The sequence below is a fragment of the Canis lupus genome, chromosome 7, assembly GCF_011100685.1.
Source record: "Canis lupus familiaris isolate Mischka breed German Shepherd chromosome 7, alternate assembly UU_Cfam_GSD_1.0, whole genome shotgun sequence".
NCBI lineage: Eukaryota > Metazoa > Chordata > Mammalia > Carnivora > Canidae > Canis > Canis lupus.
The window spans coordinates 80,478,219-80,499,183 of record NC_049228.1 but is presented as its reverse complement, the minus strand read 5'-3'; the positions used below and the strand labels follow the sequence as shown (position 1 = coordinate 80,499,183).

Here is a 20,965-nt window from a genome sequence, read left to right as displayed (position 1 = left end):
TGTCTCTGTCCTTCACCGTTCGGCCCCGATACCACTTCTCATTGGAAACCCTTCTTCACGGCGCTGGCTGCCACAATGCCTGTGCTCAGATCCCAAAGTACTCTCCTGGCAGTCTGCTGAGGACAGCCTACTTGGCTACCTAGGGTCACTATTCTGTGCAAGCCTCATCTCTCTGTGTGGATTCCCCTGGGTGGCGGCTCAGGCCCGAGTCCTGTCTGCATCTCTCCCGAGGTCTCAGGGGTGCTTGGTGGGATCCAAATCTACCAGTTTCATGAAGTTCTAGAACCAGGCTGGTGTGGCATTGGTGTCCCATGGTCCTGGGCAAGGAGCACTGGAGTCAGTAGCCCCTGGACCTCAGTCCCTCCCCACCCATAAAATGGGGATGATGAAGACAGCTGCCCCACGTGTGGTACTTTGGGAGAGTTTAGGAAAAGAGTACCAGACACCAGCCCTGAGAGACGGAGCACTGGCTGACCCTGGCTGTTCTGGGGAGGGTGGCTTTCTTCGGCTGTTCAGCCCAGGTTGGGCCTTACGGGCAGAGGGCCACAGCCAGGTTCCTTTCCTCTTCTGGAGATCTATCCAGAGGAGGTTCCTGATCCTTCTAATCCTCCAGGACACCCCCGGGTGAAAGGCTGGAGCTTAAACTCGAATGTGACCCAGTTCTCCTCCCCTCCCCTGCCACAAAACTTTCTATTGAATCTGAATCTGGAGAAAACTGCCTGACTCTTTCAATCACTTTCTTTATATTTTCAAAATTCTGCATTTAGAGGGATTAGAAGGGATGTGCCGACAGTCTGCCAACGAGTCCCGGGGACAGGGCTGCCCCCGAGCAGCCCAGCACCGGGGGTTCAAAGAAAGGGCACAGCGGCCCCCTGCCCCCTGCCCCCCTGCCCCCCGCCCCCGCCCCCCGCCCCGCTGCCCCGCTGCCCCCCCCCCTGCCCCGCTGCCCCCCGGCCAGGACGGCAGAAGCCGGGAACTCGCGGAACCGCCAGCCCCGCGCCCTGGGCGAACCGCTCGCGGCGGGGTGGGGACGCCGAGCCCCGGGGCTGGGAGACCCGGCGGGACTCCGGGCAGGTGGGCAGGTCGGGGCGCCGGGAGGGTCCCTGCACCCACTTGGAGCCCCGGGGCCGCGGCGACTCCCTGCAGCTCCCGAGCCGCCTCTGCCGGTCCCGCCTTAACTTCCAGCCCTTGCCGGGACCTCGACTTCGGCCCGCGCCGCCCTGGCTCCTGCCCCCCCCAGGCTTGCCCCAGACACGGGGGGGCCCGGGCGTCCAGGGCGAGGACACTGCAACGCCGGTTCCCTCCGCGCCTCCGTCCCGGGGCGGCCCTCGCGCCTGGGGGGTCGGGGGGTCTCGGCCCCGAAGGCTGCCCGCAGGGATGCAGCCCCCGGAGCAAGCCCGGAGACCTGCGCCGCAGACGGAGGGACGCGGCCGCGCGCCCCGTTGGCCTGGGGAGGGGCCCAGCGCGGGTCCCGGGCACCTCGGTCCGGCCCGGCGCGGCTTTAAGCTGCCGCGGTCGCCGCCGCTCCATCCCGCGGGTCGGGGCGCGCGCCTGGGGCCCGGGGGGGGGGGTCCCCGCAGCGCCCCGACGGGGCCCCTCCCCACCCCCCCGCCGCACACCCCCACACCTGGCCGCGCTCCCCCCCACCCGGCCGCGCTCCCCCCCACCCTGCCGCGCACCCACCTGCCGCGCACCCACCTGGCCCCCGGGGGCGCCGCGCTGGAGCCCCGGCCGTGTGCCCCGCGTCCCGAGCGCCGCCTGCGTCCCGGGCTGCGGATGGGGCCGCGCTGCTCAGGGGAGCCTGCGGCAGCCGCAGCCGGCGGGAGGTTGTCATCGATTCCCGGCTGGCCGGAGAGCGCACCCCCTCCTCGCGCGCCCAGGCCTGGCGCCAGCCCCTGCCGTCCACCTGCACCGCGCGCACGGGCCAACCTCTCCAGGGGCGCCCCACGCCTCAGCCTCACTTGGTAACAGCAGACGAAGCTCCTGCGCAAAGGTAAAGCCGAAAGCAAAGAGCAAAGCCCGGGGGTGGCGGAGGCCCCGCACCCCTCCCCCGACTCCTGGGGCTCGCCGTTTATTTATCTTTCCCTCTAATATTTCACAAAATGCCTCACCACTTATCTCGAATCAGGGCGGCTTTTTATTATTATTATTATTGTTTTACTCAAGTCTGCGTGTCTTTTATTTTTAGAGGCAATTCTACTTCCATTTGCTTGAAACCCGAGTCCAATGAAATTACTAGAATTATGTTTTCTTCTCAAAGGGTCTTGTTCACCAAATCAAACTCCACACTGCAAGCATTCTGGTGGCAAATAAAAAAAAAAAAAAAAGAGGAGAGTGCGGGAAGTAAGCACAGAACAGCAGCTCCCTCCACCAGGGTGTCCTCCTGGGGTTTGGCCCAGGGGAGTCAGGAGGCCTCTTGAGATGGGGGCCCCTATCGACAGGATGCCCCCACAAACGGGCTCTCCACTGCCTAGTCTCCGTGCTAAGACTGACTCAGAAATGCCAACCAGAGATCCAACAGTCCACATTCAGGGTGGGCCAGCCACCAATCACAGACGTGGGGCTACAGCACCCTCTCTCAAGCTGACCCTTATAGCCACACACTATATACCCTTTTGAAAACTACGGGCTGGGGAAGCTCTTACACCTGCCACCCCCTTCCCCAGGAACTGTCCTCTGCCTGGGGGGAAGCATCAGGAACCCCTTGTAGGCTGGGGGAGGGGCCAAGGGGAGCTCTTCTTCCCCCATGATCAGCTGCCCTCAGTGCCCTGGAGAATCAGCACAAAGCTAGGAAGACTAATCAGAGTTCTGGCCCTCTGCAGCCTCTACCACTCTTCCAAGGGCAGGCCACTGGCCTCCAAGCACCACAAAGCCAAATGTAAATCCCAAAGGTCCATCGGCCCATGAAGGTCAAGAACCCCAGGAAGATGGTTCAGACTAAAGTATCTCCTCCAACAGGTGCCCCCTGCCTAAAATTCCAGTGTTAGTGATTCATTCCTTCGTGGGGCACGCCCTGCAGAAAGCCTGTTGCCAGGCAGGCAAAATTGCTTCAGGAAGGCCAGAAGGGTCTCTCTGTTTCTAAAACTGTAAATACCCACAGGCGGGCAAGGGCAGGAATGAGTTTGTCAGGCCCTCCTTGCTATGACGGGAGGGTCAAGGATGGCAGGGTGGGGGAACAGAGCCTGGGAGGCTTGGGGTAGGGTGGGGAGGGGGTGCTCAATCAGGGAGGCAGTCACTGAAGTTCAGGAGGGGAAGTACTTACTCAGGGCAGGTGGACAGTTTCCAAGATTGGATGACTCTATAGCTTTTTATCAAAAACCATGTATTCCCGGAACACCCAAGCCAAAGAAAGAAAAGTCAAATCCCTTTGTCCACAAAGTCACTAATTAAATATCCAATCATGTGTAACTCCATGCTCCACTCCCAGACCCGGTAGGTAAAAGTGCCAACGCATGACCCGGATGGAATCAGTGTCAATCCAAAAGCGTTTGCTGTGCGCCCATAAGGGGTTTACCTCAATGGCCCCGGGGTGGAGGTGGGGTGGGATGGGTGCAGTGGGGTGCCACCCCCAGAGCCCCATGTCTGGTGGGGAGATAAAGCACAGGGGGGTGGTTCAGGTGAGGCAGAGTAGGTGCAGCGCTGTGCAGCGTCCTTAAGGAACAGGGTGCTAATTCTACAGAGCAGACAAGGGGCCGAGAGCAATGAGGAAGCAGGGGCTCAGCGGGGAAAGGGCTCCAGGAGGAGGGCCAGGCAGGTCTGGAAGTTTGTGTCCCTGTGAGCAGGAAGGCAAGTCAGGTGCAACAGTGAAGGCCTGGGGAGGGGGGGTGGCTTGCCTGGTTTAGAAGGTTCTCCCAGTGAACACAGCATCAGGGTGAGGTCTGTGTGGGGGAAACCAGTTTATGGATGGAGCTTCAGGCTGAAAGAGAGTGCAGGGCAGGGCCTGCTTGGGAGGGAGGGAGGGAGGGAGGGAGGATCGGAGCACGTCTCTCAAACCCAGCTGGAGCTGGATGCGGGCAGAGGGGTGGTGGAGCAGGGTGCCAGGAGGGGTGGTGGAGGGCCGGTGCCTAGCCCAGCCTGCCCCCAGGTGGCCCCTCCTAGCCGGGCTCCAGCCCCGACCTGAAGGAGTGTCTGAGTTAGGCCAGTGGGTGGTGCCAAGGCTGAGGCTACTGAAGCCAAGAGCCCAGGGAAGGGGGAGAGCTGGCCAGGGGCCAGCCCACCGGCTGGGTCCCGCAGTGGCCGGCAGTGTCATTCCTCACCCCTCCCCCCCCGCCCTCCCCCTTAATGACTGTCTGTGTGTGCCCAGTTGGGACACGCCCTTCGGAAGGACTCTGGGCAAGAAGTGGGAAGCCCTACCCTAGGCCCCTCCAGCCTTGTCTCCTTGTTCTCAGTCCCCCTGCCAGGTGCCTCCTGGGAATAGGAAGTCTCAGAGGGGGTGGGGGCCGCGGAAGGGGCTCTGGGCGGGCCAGCCTCTAGATCTGTTATTGTGCCTTTCTTTTTGGGATGTGGCTCCTTCCTGGGCCCCCTCCCTCTTGCTCACCCCCCTCTGCTCCCCGCTCTTTCTCACCCCCACCCCTCTTCCTGGGTCAGGTCGGTCAGAGCGCTTGGAAACGGGCTCTACTTACAGACGCCTTGCTTTTCACATCTGCCTCCAAACCCACGACTCACTCTTGTTCCAGGGAGGATGAAAGCTCCTACTTCAACCACCCAGCATGGCTCAGAAGGCTAAACAGAAGCCCAGGGAGCAAATCTACTACTGTCTTAACTTGAACTTTAGGAGCGGCGGGTCATCAGCTGTGACAGAGGCACACAGATGGCTTCTGGACAAGTGTGCACATGTATAGAGTGGGGGTAGGGAGACGAACCCTGCGATCTGGATGAGGGTCTCCCCGGCCCACTTGGGCCCTGCAACCACACCGGGAGGTAGATCCTCTCATTTAAATGGGCTCAGAGAGGTCTTATCACTTGCTCGAGGTCACAGGGCTTGGTAACTACAACTGGACATGACACCAGTCTTTAAGAGCCTGGTGCCCAAAGGCAGGCTGCTTCTGGGGCTCAGCCCTGGCTCTTTGTCTTACTCCTGCAAGTTCTCTTAGGAGCAGCTTGCTTTGCTGATGGTGCCTCAGTTTCTCCAGCTGCAAGCAGGCTGCTGACTGTCCCTGAGCCAGGAGGCTATTATTAGCTGGGGAGGAGGCTGAGATGGGGGGGGGGGGGCAGATCAGTAAAAAGCGCAGGGGGCAAGTCTTCCCTAGAGAATTTGCAGGGCACACACGGGGCCTGAGCATTACTCAAGCTGGAAACTCAGAGCCAGGCCTGCTGCCTCCCTCCCTGCTGGCCCTGAACCCCACCCTTGGCAGGCCATCCATCTGCAATTGTATCTCTAAAATAGATCTCAAATCCCCTCTCTTCCTGCCACGTCCTCCATCAGTGCCCTCAGCCGGGCCACCATCCCCTGTCACCCTGACCTCTGCAGGGACCTCCTAACTGGTCGCCCTGCTCCCACTCCTGTCCTGCTCCTTCAGCCCAGTGCCACAAGGTAATCTTCTCAAAACATGCATCTGGTCGCATCACAGGGCACTTGAAATGCAATCCAAACTGTTCACCATGGCCCCTGCGGCTCAGCAAAATCCCCACTTCTCTCCCTAAGGTCACCCCTGTCCCCCCCCGCCCCGCCCATCCTCTGGTGAGTTCCTTTTCCTTACTGTTGTGGGGCCTTGCAAGTGTGACTTCCTTGGCCTCACATGCTCTGCTCTACCCCTATGTCAGGTCTTGCAGAAACATCACCTCCTCCAACAAGCCTTCCTGGAACACCACAGATAAATTAGAAACCTCCTTCACCATCATCCATTACAGACCCTTGATCGAAGCACTCATGCCGCTTGCATACTTGTTTTTAACTGTTTGCCTCCTGAATTATTTTTTGATTATCTCTCCCACTAGAACAGAGGCTGCCTGTGGGCAGGGACCCCGTGTGTCCTTTTCACCATGTGCCCCTATGTACACCGTAGGCCCCCAGCAAATATGTGGGGGACGGAAGAAGTTTGTTGAGAGAACCTGAGACCTGGTTAACAAGTAGAAGGCATCTAGTCCTGGCTCTGCCACTGCCGGGCTGTGTGGCCTTGGGAATGTCATCACACAGCCTCCTAGATCCTCAGCTTCGTCCTCTGTAAACGGGGACAGTGGGTGAGATGCGATGACCAGCCAGAGCTTTGCAAGGTCTAGGGCTCTGCTGCTGTGTGGCCTTCCTTCTCCAAGCACCGCAAGTGCCAACAGATGGACCAGAGGAGATCCCTGGCCCAGCAGTACTCGGGCTGGCTTAGAGAGGGCTTGGCTTCTGCTGTGCGTCCTGTTGACATTTTGGCTGTGACTGGCCACCACCCCCACAGCACACCCTGCCACGCAAGCATGGAAACTGGGGCTTGTCTGGAGGAAGCACTCACCCAGAGAGAAGCAGCACCGAGCCGGGGCCCATCTGATCTGGGGGCTCCACCCCAGCATCCCTGTTCCCCCAGCGTGGCTCCGAGGCCCGACCCCCTCAGATGATGTCAACCTGTGTGCCTGCGGTGCTTTCGCTTTCCCTGGCTTTCTTACACCTGTTACCCTACTTGGCCTTCTCCACAACCCCGGGTGGCAGACTGAGAAGGGATTTTTATGCCCACTTTGTGGGATGAGCAAACTGAGACCCTGATCAAAAAGGCAAGGGAGTGGCAGGATGGAGACCTCTGAAATCAAGGAAGAAAAACTCTAGTTTTCCTCCGATACATAATATATAGATAAATGTTTCTTTCTAAGGACATACATTTTTAAGGTAATATTAATATATGTGAATTATATTTGAAATACAGATGACATTCTTCTCTATTAGAGAGAGTGCGTGAAACAGAGGGGAGACGGTCACTCATAATCACACCACACTGGATAGGAGAGTACCCGTAGTAGCATCAGTAGCATGGTAGCAGGTTAAGGCAGTTGGTCTTGATCTTGGCATTCCTCCCCCGCCCTCCTCTCTCTACCCTCCCCCTCCCTCCTCTCTCTCTTCCCTCCTCTCTCCTCCTTCTCCCCTTCCTCGCCTCCCTCCCTCTTACTAGAGTGCACACAGTTTCCATCTGACATCCCACTCTGTGCTCCTTAGGTGCTCAACGAATGTTTCTTTTTTTTTTCTTTTTTTAAAGATTTTTATTTATCCATTCATGAGAGACACAGAAGGAGAGAGAGAGGCAGAGACACAGGCAGAGGGAGAAGCAGGCTCCATGCAGGGAGCCCAACGTGGGACTCCATCCTGGGTCTCCAGGACCACGCCCTGGGCTGAAGGCGGCGTTAAACCGTTGAGCCACCGGGGCTGCCCTTAACGAATGTTTAATTACATTTTGAGGAAAATTGAGAGAAAACTCAACCCAACGGGCCGGAGCCAGAGAAAGAGGTGGCACGGAAGGGCACACCAGCCTCTGCCTGCGGCCCTGTGGCTTCCCTGATCTGATGACAAGGCGAGCCCTTGCTGTCCTGAACCCCCTGCTTATATGATGATCACAAGAGACTTTCTGGGACTTTACTGTAATCGGAGGCTCTAGCAGTCTGCTCCACAGACCAGATTTCCCTGAAACGTATTAAGATGCCCACCCGAGTAAGGATTCATTGCCGTCTGGCATCAAGCTCGGAGAAGCAGCGGCAAACCGAATCTAAGCGCTGCGCTAACAGCCCTTCCAATGGTCGCAAAGGTCACCCAAACCCGGTGGTTTGCGATACCACACACATTTCTGCCTCAGTGCTGGGGGGCAGACCCTCATCCAGAACCTACCGGCAGTTTGCCAAGCTCCTTGCCCAGACGCCTCCACTTCCTCAAGTACACAGGAGCGATCCAGAGAAGCAAGGCTGTGTGGCCGCTAAGGCTGCCCTGTTCTGTGGGAGTGGGAAGGTGAGAGTGGGGCCCAGAGGGGAGGCCCGCATACGGGGAGCTGCCTCCCACTTCTCAGGTGTGCTGAGAGGCCAGCCGGAGCTTGTCCTGACCCTGGGCCCTCTGAGGGGAGGTGCCGGCGAAGCACGGGGTGCCAGCAACCTCTCCCCCTCTCTGGGGAAGTGAGGGGAAGGTACCTGCCCGGCTGGCACTCAGGGAAGGGCTCACAGTCTGGCTGCCTATAGGACAGATGATGGACCGAGCCAGTGGCAGGGTCCCAGCGCACTGCTGCTCACAGCCTGAGGGCCCCAGGGCTGCCAGGGCCTCGCCCTCCTCCCAGGCTGCGCTGGGTGACGCACTCAGGCACCCACAGCGGGAGGAGGGGAGAGTGCCGAGAGCCCTGGCTAACCCTGGCCACTCCAGGTATGCTGGGAGCTGGGGGAGGAGGAGGCTCAGCTAGGCCCTGGCCACCGGCAGCCCACCCCTTGGTGGGAAAGGGCGCAGCAGGGCCAGCCAGAGGCCACAGCTTCCTCCCCTCCTCCCCTCTCTCCTCCCAGGTCTACAGTGACACTGCCTGTCCCTGACCCCCCACTCTAGGCTTTGGCTATAAACTGGGGACACGTGGACATTCCCCCATCCTCTGCAGCTGACCCTCAGCAGGGAAAGACCAGGACCTGACAGCCATCTGCCCTGACCTCAGGGGCGAGGCCGTCATTGTCTCCCCACCAGGTCCTGAGGGGAAGCACTTTGGGGCCCTGGCCAGCAGCCTCAGGTCACTGATGCCACCTGGACAGAGACCCGGAGAGCCAGGATTAGAGCTCCCACACGGAGCCAGGAAGGGGGTGCAGGCCGGCAGGACTTGCCCCCAGCACCCTGGCAGTGGGGCAGAGCGGCTGCCCTGGATGGCGCCCCCGCCTCCAGGCCCGGGGGCCCCCAGCCCACACCCCCCACCTATAGCCCGCTCCACAAAGCAACACTGTGCTTCTAGGGATGCCTTTTTAAAGGAGGTATTTATACTCAGAAAGCTAACAAATCTAAGAACCTCAACCCAAACAAACAAGTAATTCCCCTGACATGAAATGACACCCCTAAGACCGGAGCCGTGGGCAGGGCTAGACCTCCTGGGGGCCCTGAGGGCTGGGCTGAGGCTCCTAGCCGCCAACCAACGCTGGCCTTGACCCAAGTTCCCTTTAGCGAACAAATTGAAAGTTGGCCTGTCCCTACGGGGTCCCCACAAATGTGCAAGGGCCCCATTACCTGGCCAGGTTGTTGGTACACTTTGGGCAGAACAAACACTCTCTGGGGGTCGGCGTGTCCCTTCTCCAGTGTGTGGTCAGGAGGAGGAAGGCTGGGGATGGGGATGGGGAAGATGCAGGCAGGACCGCGTGGGTGTGCTCTCAGGCGGGCACGTGGGGGTGCGCAGGTGTGTGTGGGGGTGGGTGTACTGTGCAAGGGGCCACTGGGTGGCTGACCGCTGGTGGGGACAGGCTGTGCACCAGCAGTTTCTTTGTTGGATGAAGTGGTCAACAGGCTCCAACGCCCTCCCAAAAGCACCTGTTCTAATGTGGGCTCCCGCGTGTTCCCGCAGAGGGGTCAGCCTCACCCCTAGTGTTGGTCAGCATGCCACCTCCACGGGCCATCAGGTATGGCCAGGACAGCCCCCAGCTAGCCTTTCCCCAGGCCCCGACAAACTAGCCAGGCCGGAGGGTCTGCCCAGGCACCTTCACCACACCCGGAGGGTGGCAGGGACTTTCTCCTGGAAGAGACTGGAAAGTCCCCTGCCAGGGGCTTTCTCCTGGCATTTTCCATAGGTCAAGGTTAGGCTTGTAGGATGGCTACCATACAGATCAAAACAAGGGCCTGGCCTCCTACAAGGACCTCATCAAAGAAAACTCGCTGTTAACCCCCAAGGACAGGAGAATTACCATAATTACAGTAGCCAGGAGCATTGTGCCAAGAGGGCTTTGCATTGCATTATCTAGTTCAATCCTCAACAGCAAACTCTGAGGTCCAAAGGTTATTATTCCCCTTTTACAGAAGGGCAGCTCAGAGTCAGGATTGGACTCAGGTCACACTGAGCACCTCTAAAACTTACTCTTTATCCTGGAGACCTGCAGGAGGGAGCTGAGAGTATTTGGGGGTTTCGCACAGAGGAGGAGAAACCGGAGCGAGACAGAGGTAAGCCCAGGCTGAAGCCTCAGACCAGGCCCTCCTGTGAGGCTATAGGTGCCATCTGGTGCATCTCCAAGGGGACACGAAAGGGTCACCTGCTCAGCACCGTCAGCAGGCTCACCGGATCCAGAACAAACGCCATTCAGGAGTTTTGCCAAAGAGTCTGAGCTTCGTGGCTGAGAAGGAAAAGTGCTGCGCCGTGGGTGGGTTGTGTGGTGTGCGGGAGGTCGGGGTCCCGTGGCTGGGGCACGGTGACGCCTCTCCCAACGTGGACTTCTGAGCCCCTGCTGGCGTCTCTGGGCAGATGGTTACAATGCAGATTCCTGGGCCTCACCTCAGGCCCACTCATGAGAATCTGAACCCCTAATCTCTGTTTTCTGACTCCCAGGGGATGCACGCTCACGTGTCAGAGGCAGGGGGCCTGGCAAGGGGGCGGTGTGGCCTTTGCCAAGTCAGGGCCCTGAGGAGCCATGTCAGGTGTGTTTTGGGGTGCGGGGGCGGGGAGAAGGAGGAGGTTTTCCAGCTCCTGGGTTGCATCTGCACTGAGCATGTGCAGGCACTGCAGAGGATGCCAGGGAGTGGCCAAACCACCGCCGCACAGGGACCCTCCCTGCTCTCAGACCCTTCCATGTCTCGGACACTGTTGGCGGGACGTCCTTGTGCATGCCTACTCCCTCTTTGGGCCTTCTGCCTTAGATCGGATTCCCAGAAAAAAATGGATGAAAGGGGTATGAAGACCTTTATGGCTCCTCACCTGATAGTGCTAAATTGCATTTTCCAGAAAGGTGGCACATCTGACGTTTCACCACAGCGCCGCTGCCAGCATCCCCTGCACCCTGCCCAGCCCTCACCAGCCACGCGCACCTCTTTTAAAGATAGGGAAACTAAGGCTGCGTTGTTGAAGTGGCCAGTGGCCTGTCCAGAGTTCCACACTCACTAGGTGCCAGAACCGGGAGGCAGGGTGTCTCACCACAGCCCACTGCCGAATTCCTCAGACTCAGACCAGGCAGGAGGGAAAAGCCCCGCTTGGCACGTCCTTCTCTGTCCCCCACCCCTCCTGGCCAGCTTGCACTGAAGTGCTAGGAGCTCAGGTTTCAGTGCATTTCATTGTTTTCCTGCCTATAAAACGGGGCCTCTCCCCTGTCTGCTGAGGCTCCACATCCTCCCTGAGCTCTCCATCCCTCGGAGGAGGCCATCACATACTTGAACTGTGGGTGAGAGGTAGATAAAGGGTAGGGAAGAAGCGGGGGAAAGGCGAGGTGACAGCCCCAGGGAAGGACTGGCCTGAGGAAAGATAGGATGGGAAGGAGCTGGGGCCCAGCACGCCAGTCAAAGGAGCCTAAATATGGGGGGGCCCTTGAGTGCTTGCCTAAACTGCTATCTGTTGCCTCTGAGATGCAGGGCTGTCTCCATAAGAAAGCTCTTATGTTTGCAGGGGTCCTGACCAGGGTGTCTGGGGGCACGGGGAGGGGCCTTCAGAGGATTCACAAAACCCCCACTAGTCAGTATGCAAGATTGTATGAGGGCGTGAGCATGTTCCTTCTTCTGGGAAGACAGCCCACAGAGCTTAATAGATTTTCACAAAAGTTGATGATCGTCCTAAAAGTTCAAAAAATAAAATGTAGATGAAAGGTGGAAGTCATTGGGAAATAGAAACTTTTGGTGCATGAATTCTATAGCTGTAATCTGCCCATGGTAAGGAGAGAGGAAATACTTGCAGGTGGTCCTGTCAGATGAGGAGATGAGAGATGGATGGAGGGATGGATACATGAATATGAGAAAGAGAGAGAGAGAGAGAAAAGAAAAGAAAATTAAGAAAGAATCTACATTTGGCACACAGGTGCTGTAGAGAATCACCGTTTGTGCCACGTAAGCTATCTCGCGCTCCACCGTGTGCCCGTGGGCCTGCCCGTGAGCCAGCGGAGCAGGGGGAGATGGTGTACTTGTCGCCGAGGTGTTCAGAGTCACTGTCTTCCCAGGATGGTCCCAGGCAAAGATGAAGCCTCCTCAAAGTGAAGAAGCCAGTTAGTGGGAACACAGGATTTGGTTTCACAGCTTTTCCAGGGCCAGCTCTTGTGTCAGATGGGTGTCACTTGCCAACAGTCCCAGCAAGCCCCCCTGGAGCCCTCAGCAGGTGGTAGGGGTCAGCACCGGGCTGAGTGCTGGGGGAGCATCCTCTTATTTACTGCTCAGCAGCCCTGGGGGTGTGGGCAGCACTCCAACTCTCCTTTCATGCGGCACCAAAGGGAGGGAGGCCCAAGGATCTGAAGTCGCTAGCCCCAAAGTGGAACAGTCACAAGTGACTGGAGGCCACCAGAGGCTGGGTGGGCTAGTCCTGGACTGGGGTACCTACTGCCTTGGGGGACAGCCAGGTCCTGTCCCATCTCCATCTTCCACCCACAAACTAGACCGGGAATACTCTGGGCCCACTGTTCTCTAGGCCTTTAAAGGGATAGTTCAGTGAATATAGTGGAAATGATGTGGGCTGGCTGTGTACGCTCCCGTACTAGTAGAGGCCGTCACGGTGTACCTCCCAGGTGCTGAGCACCCAGTATGGGTCAGAAAACATACGAAAGGCTTTACAGTCATTTCCTTGATTGTATCCTTACAACAAAGCTTCCAAGGTGAGTACTAGCATGTTTATTTTACAGATAAAGGTACTGAGGTCCAAGAAGTTCAGATAACCTGCCTGAGTAGTAAGTGGAGGCACTGGACTGCACCCACACCAGCACCCGCACCCCTCTGTGCTCCACAAGGGAGGGGCAGGAGCTGGCTTCCTTGTTACAGCCCCTTGCTGACTGGGGCTGGGGAAAGGCCCAGGGGGCTCATTGCTAGGGTCAAAGGAGAAGGAAGGGAGGGAGACAGGGAAGGAGGCAGGGAGGGAGGGAGAGAGGGAAGGAGGGAGGGAGAGAGGAGGGAGGATGGAAGGAGAGAGGGAGGAGGATGGAGGGGGGAGGAAGGAGGGAGGAAGGAGGGAGGAAGGAGGGAGGGAGGGAGGGAAGAGGAGGGAGGAGGAGGGAGAGAGAGAGAAGGGAGGGAGGGAAGAGGGAGGAGGAGGGAGGAGGGAGAGATAAAATGTCAGCTAGGGTTCAGGCGGCACCAAGACGACAACTGACCCAAATCTACAGCGGTGAGGTCAGGCGCCCCACAAAAGGGCATTGCGAGGGCGCAGCGCCACGACTGCAGCCCCAGGCGCAGCCCAGGACACTCGGAGGGCCGGCCCTTATGGCTGGGAACTGGCTGCCGGGTCAGGGGCCCAGGCTCTGTGCCTCCAGAGCTCACAAGAAGGTGAGGGCACAGCCTGGAATCTGGTGCTTCCCACTCATCCCTTCTCCATCGGGCTCTGGGAACCGAGGCCCGGGGCACAGGCACAGGGGCAGCAGGGCCGCCAGCCAGGGACAGGGGCGGGGCGGGCCTCGGTCAGGGGGCTGGAGGCCGGGAAGCCTGGAGGGGTTGGATCCGGGCCTCTGCAGGGCCTAGAGGAGCCCCTGGAGGGCTCAGCGCACCTGCAGGAGGCCCAGGCGGGCCTGCACTCCGCTGGGGTTTGTTCTCTGGGGCAGGACGAGGGCCGTGCTGGACCAGGGACAGCGGGGCCAGGACACTGCGGCTGGCCTGCTCCTGGGGCCAGGCCCGCCCACAACTGGCCTCCCCGGGTGACCTTCACCCCGGCCACCTCTCTCGGGGTCGCCCTCCCCACTCTGCGGTCCTCTCGGGCCCTCTGGGTTCTGGGATTGCCTTTCATCTCAGAAAATAAAGCTTCAACTTTCCTCATCTTGAAAGTAATACACGCACATTGAGAAAAACGTTATGTGTTTTGGCCTGTAGATTAGGAAAGGGCCCTTTCCCCAGCCTGTTTTCCACACCAACCACGTTAAGGTGAGCACTTGCCGAGGCGCTCTTACCCCACTCCCCATCCCTGCCCCTGCTTCTCGCCTCCTCAGTTCTCACCTGCAGGCGGCTCTGGCCAACTTCTGTGTACTCGGATTAGGCAAGACGTCCTCCTCCAAGCCACGCTGTTACTGCAAAACGTCCAAGTCCCTCACGGGAATTGCTTAAACAATCCGAAGACGCTTGCATAACCCAAAGTCACCCCAACGGTGCCAGTCATCAGCCAGCGCTGCCTCCCTGAGCCCCCAACCATGAGTGTTCACTAGCCATCCTTCACCCCCGTTCTCATTTGCTCCAGCTGGTCCCATGTAGGTTGGAAACGAGAAAACCAAGCTAGTTTGAAGTGTGCGTCAAACAGGAGCCTGTGGGCCCTCAGTGACCTGTGCCCCAGAGAACAAGTGTTCTAGCAGGTGTTCTGTGACTTCTCTTGGTTCGATGTGGTTTTATTTCCTGCCACTTCTTGGCCATGTTCCAGGGAGAGGAAGAAGACAAATAAATATGGTTTCCCTGGACCCCTAATATTCTCTAGTATGTCGTATGGACTTTATTTCTTTGAACTTTTCAATTATTTTCTTCTTGATGCTGTCACACATCGGTATGGCATATGGTCATCTCGGTGGGGAGGGATGGAGGCTTCAGGATTCCAGGCTTTGCTCCTCCCTGCACAGGCTGAGAACCACGGGGCTACACTAGAAAAGCCAGAGTTTTGGGGGGTCTACTTAATTTCCAGTTGAGCTATGTGACTCTAACAAGATTGGAAATAGCGGTGTACTCAGGCCGTGGGAGAGGCAAGTCTCCTCAGAGCCTCTACAGGCCCACGTCCTTGCTCTGTTCCTAAGGAAACAGGGTGTGTCTGAGGTTTTCCTAAAGAAACTCTTGGCTAATATGCAAATATCTCCCCCATGGGAGACCTTATGAAATGATTAACAACGACATCCTGGGTCCCACCGTGCGTGTATAACGCATCTTCTTCCAAAAGGATCTGAAGCAGGGTGCACACGTGCCTGCAGTACATTGTGAGTAGATAAACATACACACAAAAAAATAAGGAGGGAAAATGAAGCAATGAGAAGATAAGGATCAACAAGGAGGCCAAAATGAACACCGGCGCGACCTGCGCGCCCCACGCAGCACAGCCACGGGAGGCACATCCGTACCGAGATGCCTGGCTGGCGAGAGTGGGGAGAGCCACCAGCCCCACAGGGCTCCGCTTTCCTTGCTTGCTCCCTATGACCTCCTACTTCCCTCATCGGACCTCGGTCGTCCAGTCTGTAGGGAGGGTAGATCTTGCCCTCAAGAATCTGTGTGAGGATCAAGTCAAGTCTCATTTGTCAGAGAAAGCACACGGAAGGTCCAGTGCACAAAAGGGCCTATCATTTTATTGTCCCACTGCCTCCTTGTGACCCATTGAACCTTAGTCACTTTCCTTGGCCATGTGAGGTGGCCACCAGGTTCTGGCTGCTGTGGCTGGTCAAAATCCCTCTTACATTCATTCTTAAGAACACGGGCACCGTCCAAACACTGGGTGAGAAGCCTTGTGACGTTTCCCTGGGCTCAAATTATGCCATTTCCCACCATCATAACCTCTGCTCCCTTTCCCTGCTTCAATGGGGCAGGCAGGGGCGGTTGGAATTAAGGTACTTGGGAGTAGTAGAGACTCAAAAATTATAAAGTAAAGTTTAATACCCCTGGAAAATTTGTTTCCTGACACAGGGATGATGTTGGGTAATGGAGGGGAGAGAACAGGGCTGAGAGAGAGCAGACGGAGCCCTCCGGGGGCCACTCCAGGTGTCCTGCACTGGGCCTGGCCCCTACAGGCCACTCGCAGGGTTTCCCCAGCCTTAAGCTTTGGGGGTGGAATCAGGCATCTTCTGGACACAGGCCAGAATTCTAGCTGAAAGTGCTTAAGATTGGGCATGTTGCAGTTCTGGAGGGGGAGTGAGGGCAAAGTAGCTGCCAACTGGGGGAGCAGAGCTATGGGTGCCTCTGCTGGCTTCCTCCCCGTGGCTTTTGCCATATGCACCAAGGAGAGCTGTTCGGTACACAAGGTATTAATAGCAAGAAAAATCACATAAAAACCATGATAAAAGAAATACCATATACGTAACCACTAGACAGCGTGCTTAGTTTGGGGCTGAACATGGGGTCACGGCAGGCAATGGGGTCCAGCACTGTCCCTGGCGAGTTGCTGGTCCCTCATGCCATGGCCGCCAGAGACTGCTAACCTGCGGAGGACAAACGGGCCGTGGGATGAGTCAACCGCCGCTGGGAAGGTGGTCAGATAAGAACCAGCCCTCCGTTCACACTTCCCAAAGCTACTGTTCCAGGGGTTCAGGCACGGTTACTATTATCTCCACTGTAGAGGTGAGGAAACAGATTTGGTCGGGTTCAATTATTTGTCAAAACTGCGAAACTCTGGTGGTCCCAGCAGAAAGGCGGCCAGGAATCCCAGATGGGAGTGTGGACTCTGGAGCCAAACCCTAAATCTTCGCTCTGCCATCCCTCACTGTGTGACCCTAAGCACCTTCTCTCTCTGCCTCAGTTCCCTGTTCTGGAAAAGGTGTTGGGCATATGACCTGAGCCAATATTTGTAAAGTGCTTAGAAGAGTCCCTGACACCTACAAAATGCCATAAGAGCATGTTAAACACAAACTCCCAGGTAAAAGCCTGACTCCATAGCCCCAAACCAAAACAGACCCCAAGATCCCAAGTGTCTGTCTGTGCTCAGTCCTGCAGAAGAAATGCTAATTCTACTCAGCTGGCCGCCTGCCGAGAGGTATCGGTGGGGTGTCGAGGGGCTAGAGACGGATCAGGGTGGGGAGCAGGCAACTGCCCCAATGCCTGGGGACAGTCCCACTTCCTTTCCCTTCAAGGCCTTTGCCAAGGAGGAACACATGGGCTCGATAAACTTGTGCCAAGCAGGAACGAGATGGTATCTGGGCCGGACAAGCTGACAAGTTCAATGTGCCCAGGTTCCCAGCAGGAGCAAACACCAGCTCCCCGCTTGGCCTCCTTCTCAACTTCTCTTTGCTTTGGTGGATGTGTTGTAGTTGCTGCCAAGGGCACCCATCACAAATGACGGGTGGTTTGCCTTTGGGGAGGGCTGCAAAGGTGTCAGGCAAACAAGCCCTGGCTGGCTTTCTCCTAACACTGGCCCCAACAGGCCACAAGCTGAACAGGGTTTCCCAAAAGCCACAGGCCGGTATGCTTCAGAGCAGGGTCTGAACGGGAACATGGAAACCCTGTTTTCTTGCCCACGCTCTGCCTCTATGGGCCCCAGTGTCCTTGGGCAAATCCTTCCTCCTTCCAGTTCCTCGCCATTCTCTTCGGTAAATGGAGGCCTTGGGGGTGGGGGCAATGGTGCAGGGGGAGGCAACTTTGGCTCCTCCCATCCATGAGGTTGGAGGAAGTGTGTCCTGTTCTGAATGGCTGTTGGTGGGCCCTGGCAGTGTGGTGGGGTGTTTGTTTGTTCACTAAACACATGGAATAAGTGTCCTTAGGTCCTTAGCTCTTGGGACACCCGGAGGGGGGTGGGGCTCAGGGGTTGATCTGCCTTCAGCTCAGGGCGTGACCCCGGAGTCCTGGGATCGAGTCCCGCACCGGGTTCCCGGCAGGGAGCCTGCTTCTCTCTCTGCCTGGGTCTCTGCCTCTCTCTGTGTATCTCTCAGGAATAAATAAAATAAAATCTTTAAAAAAGAAAGTGTCCTTAGGTCTCTTGCCTGCCCTGGTGGGAACGGAAGAGGGCACACTCCAAAGGCAGAGGACAGCAAGCAGAGGCCAAGAGGAAGAGCGTCCAGCATGGTCTTCCCCTCCCTGCCTGGTTCACCTAGCTCAAGGCCTGGAAGGCCCTCTTTCAGCACAGGGGGAGGAGGGGCGGGGCCGTCCCAGGGAGAGGGCGAGGGCCAAGGCAAGTCCCCGGGGTCGGGGTGGGAGTGAGGGGTGTGGGGGTGGGGGTGGGTGTGAGAACCTAGGGCTCTGGAGAAAACGCAGGCCCAGTCAACTGCTCTGCCTGCATCTATCTCAGTGCATCTGCTTCCAAGCAGCCCATGAGAGCACTGCGGAGGGAGCCCTGCACCCTAAAGCCCCGCAGCCGTGGGTGTACCCCTTCTGCCCTCCTCCCCTCCCAGGCCAGTCTCTTAACTGACAAATGCCTGGCACGGTGGTCTCCCCCACCCTCAGGTACTGTGGTGCTCTGTCATTTGATGTCTGTTATGTACCAGCAGCAGCGCAGGGGCAGGGGATGCTGGGACATTCAGGCCCACATCTGCCCTCAAGCAGTTCAAACCCAGGTCTAATTAATTCACTTATTAAGCACCTACTGCATGCCAGGCCCCATGTTTACCTCTCCTAACCAGATCCCAAGCATCTGGAGGGAGTAGGGGGTCACAGGCCATCCTAATTTTTCTTTCTTTCCCCGCCATCCTAACCCCCCTTGTCCTAACACGGAAAACCCGGCAGTTAAAAGAATAAACCCTAGAACCAGATTGCCCTGGTGTGAATCCTGGTGGTTTCCCGATACCAACCTCAGTTTCCCTGTCTGTAAAATGGGAAGAATGATCATTCTTACCTCATAAGGAGTCTTCCTTAGCAGGAGTCAAAATATTAAAGATCCATCGGGAATGTGATGTAGCCACAGTCACTCTGCCCCTACCACAGGCACTCCAGACTCCTCCTCGCCCGCCTGCAGCCGCCCTCCACTCCCACGCCCCTGCAGCACCCCCTCCCAGGTGCTGCCTCATGCTTATTAATTTAGCACTTAGCACAGAATCTGGCATGTGGAAGGTACCCAACAAATGTTTGTAAATAAAATGTTTACCAAGGTGAGCAGAGCTGACCTGCTTCCGGCCAAAATTTGTCATCACAATGAAGTCGCATGCGTGCACCCTCCTCCCCACCCTGAGTCACGTGCGCGGTTTATCTATTCATCCAGCTGTGTTCACAGACAGTGCAAAGGTGAATCTCCCCACAGCCAAGCTCAACTATCCTAAATCCCATGTCAGTGAGGTCCAAGTTCATGAGCTTCTATTACAACAAAAAGTATTATTTATTTTAATCATTAATTTCGGTCCCTTTCCTCTTCAAATACTTTCCTAAGGTAGATTGTTGTAGCCCAACTGTCTTGAATTTCCAGTCTCCTTTTGCCCTTCCCAACCCTGTCTGTGCTCACACACAGCCGATGCCCCGAAGGCAGGACCCCAGGGGCTGGGGCAGCCCAGAGTCAACAGCCGGGGCCTCCAGTCCCAGCGCTTCCAGATCTGTGGGATCCTGGTCTCCTAACACAATGCCTGGCAGGGCCTCAGGATGACAAGAGTCCCTGCAGGAACAGACATGCCTCGGTCTTTTGCAATCTGTTCAGATATTGGCTGAGGGCAATGAATGCAGAGCCCCGGTATTGATCGCTCTGATCTGGAGTTGCCAGTTTGGCTCATGCGTCACCTACCTCCAGACCCACAGTCTCCTTGGGCACAATGACGAGGCCCGAAGTGACCAAAGAGGATGCTAGGCTCCTGCTGGTGGTCTCCAGCTACCCTGGAGAGACGTTTCACCAGGGTAGCGGGAAGGGGCTAGAGTCCCAGGCTCCCAGGGGGACCTCGGGGTCTTCTCACTTCTGCGAAATGCTGTATTTCTCCAACTTCCTCATTGAAGCCTCAGTCATTCATCTCCGTGCCACCCAGGTGCTAAGCTAGGTCCCTAACACAGAGCTGGCCTAAAATTAAAGCACACTGGACCCAGAGCTAGGAGGTGAATTAGAGTCCCAGCCTTGCCACCAACAAGCTGTGTGACCTTGGGCAGGTCATTTCCTCTCTGCATCTCAATGGCCTCCGTCCACAAAAGCCAGGACTGGGATGTTGATGTCTGTGGTCCAGTTCTGTTAAAGATCCTAGTTATTTAAACAATTTCCTAACAGTCCTGATGTATAGATTGTGGTAATCTTGGTCAAAAAGCTGCAAAGTCGTGACAAACACAAGCTCAGCAAGCCACGAAACTCCCATTAGCCACAGGGAGAGTGTCCGCTAGCCACCTGGAAGTGTAAGAACTCAGAGCCTCCGGGGATGAATTAGAAGTCGAACGGTCACAGAGAGAGACACAGGGGCAGGACAGCGGGAGGGGGGGGGGCATGAGGGAGACGGTGGTGGCCCTTCTGGATGTGATCCAGGCTCCTTGAAAAGCGCCCCTGCCTTGAACATCCCCTCCCCAGTCTGGTGTCCAGCCTTTGGAATTCCACCAATTGAGTTAACTGCTGAGTGAGGGGGCAGGGCAGGTCCCATTTCAGAAACCTCTGCAAAATGCAGACAGCCTGGGGAAGAGTGAGGTTCTTACCCTGCTGGGGCTGCCTAGGTCTTTCCTCTCTGCCAGCAGGGGTCTGTGGGCACTAGGCCCTCCAAGGCCACAGGAGGAGGGGGGGACCCCGAAGGGCCCCTAAAGGGCTGGGGCCGGAGGGAGGGCCCTCAGCTCTGATTCACTAAGCTCCTTTGCCATACCCCAGAGAGCCCTGGGAGGGGCAGGGAAAGAGCAAGGGAGGGCACGCACCAGAGTCCTCCAGGAGAGGGTGGCAGTGGGACAGCTGAGGGCAAGAGCTTGGTGCCTGCCTTTGGCTAACTGATTCCTCGGAGGAGCCAATCTGGAGAGGAGAGGGGAGGGGAGGGCAAGAGAGGAGGGGGACAGGGGAGGGCAGGGCAGGGGAGGGGAGAGAAGGGGAGGAAGGCAGGGCAGGGTAAGAGAGGTGGAACAGTCATGGGGGCAACTGTTAAGCCAACAGGGCGGATTCACAGAAAAATTTCTGAGCAGGGTGAGGATAAAGGGTGCTGGGCAGCACCCACAGTTCGCAGGGCCCACGCCCCTCTTTGAGAGTTGCCCGGCCGGTTCAGGCTGGTTCGCCCACCTCTCCCAACCACCCCCCCACCCCAGAAAGCAGATTGTGATGTAACCACAACCCCGGCCAGCCCTGGCCACAGGCTCCCCGCCCCTCCCGGAGCCCTACCTGGCCTCCTCCGCGCCCCTCGCCCTCTGGCGCCT

The 20,965-nt window shown here is 57.4% G+C and overlaps 1 protein-coding gene across 10 annotated transcripts in view; it reads right to left on the bottom strand.

Moving 5' to 3' along the window:
* The window catches only part of LOC119872627 (zinc finger and BTB domain containing 7C), a 335,100-nt gene that overhangs the window by 100,579 nt on the left and 213,556 nt on the right, over positions 1 to 20,965 (bottom strand). Inside the window, exon 1 of one of the 10 annotated variants that reach the window (XM_038543995.1) lies at positions 18,516 to 18,622. The exons of 5 other annotated variants lie outside the window; for them this stretch is intronic. In XM_038543995.1, coding sequence (XP_038399923.1) covers positions 18,516 to 18,520 — 5 coding nt within the window. In that variant the 5' untranslated portion in view covers positions 18,521 to 18,622. Of the gene's footprint in view, positions 1 to 1,698; positions 1,826 to 3,262; positions 3,335 to 7,792; positions 8,136 to 14,008; positions 14,139 to 18,515; positions 18,623 to 20,965 lie in introns of those variants that run through there. 4 more of the 10 variants (XM_038544003.1, XM_038544002.1, XM_038544004.1 and 1 more) reach the window with 4 other exon arrangements.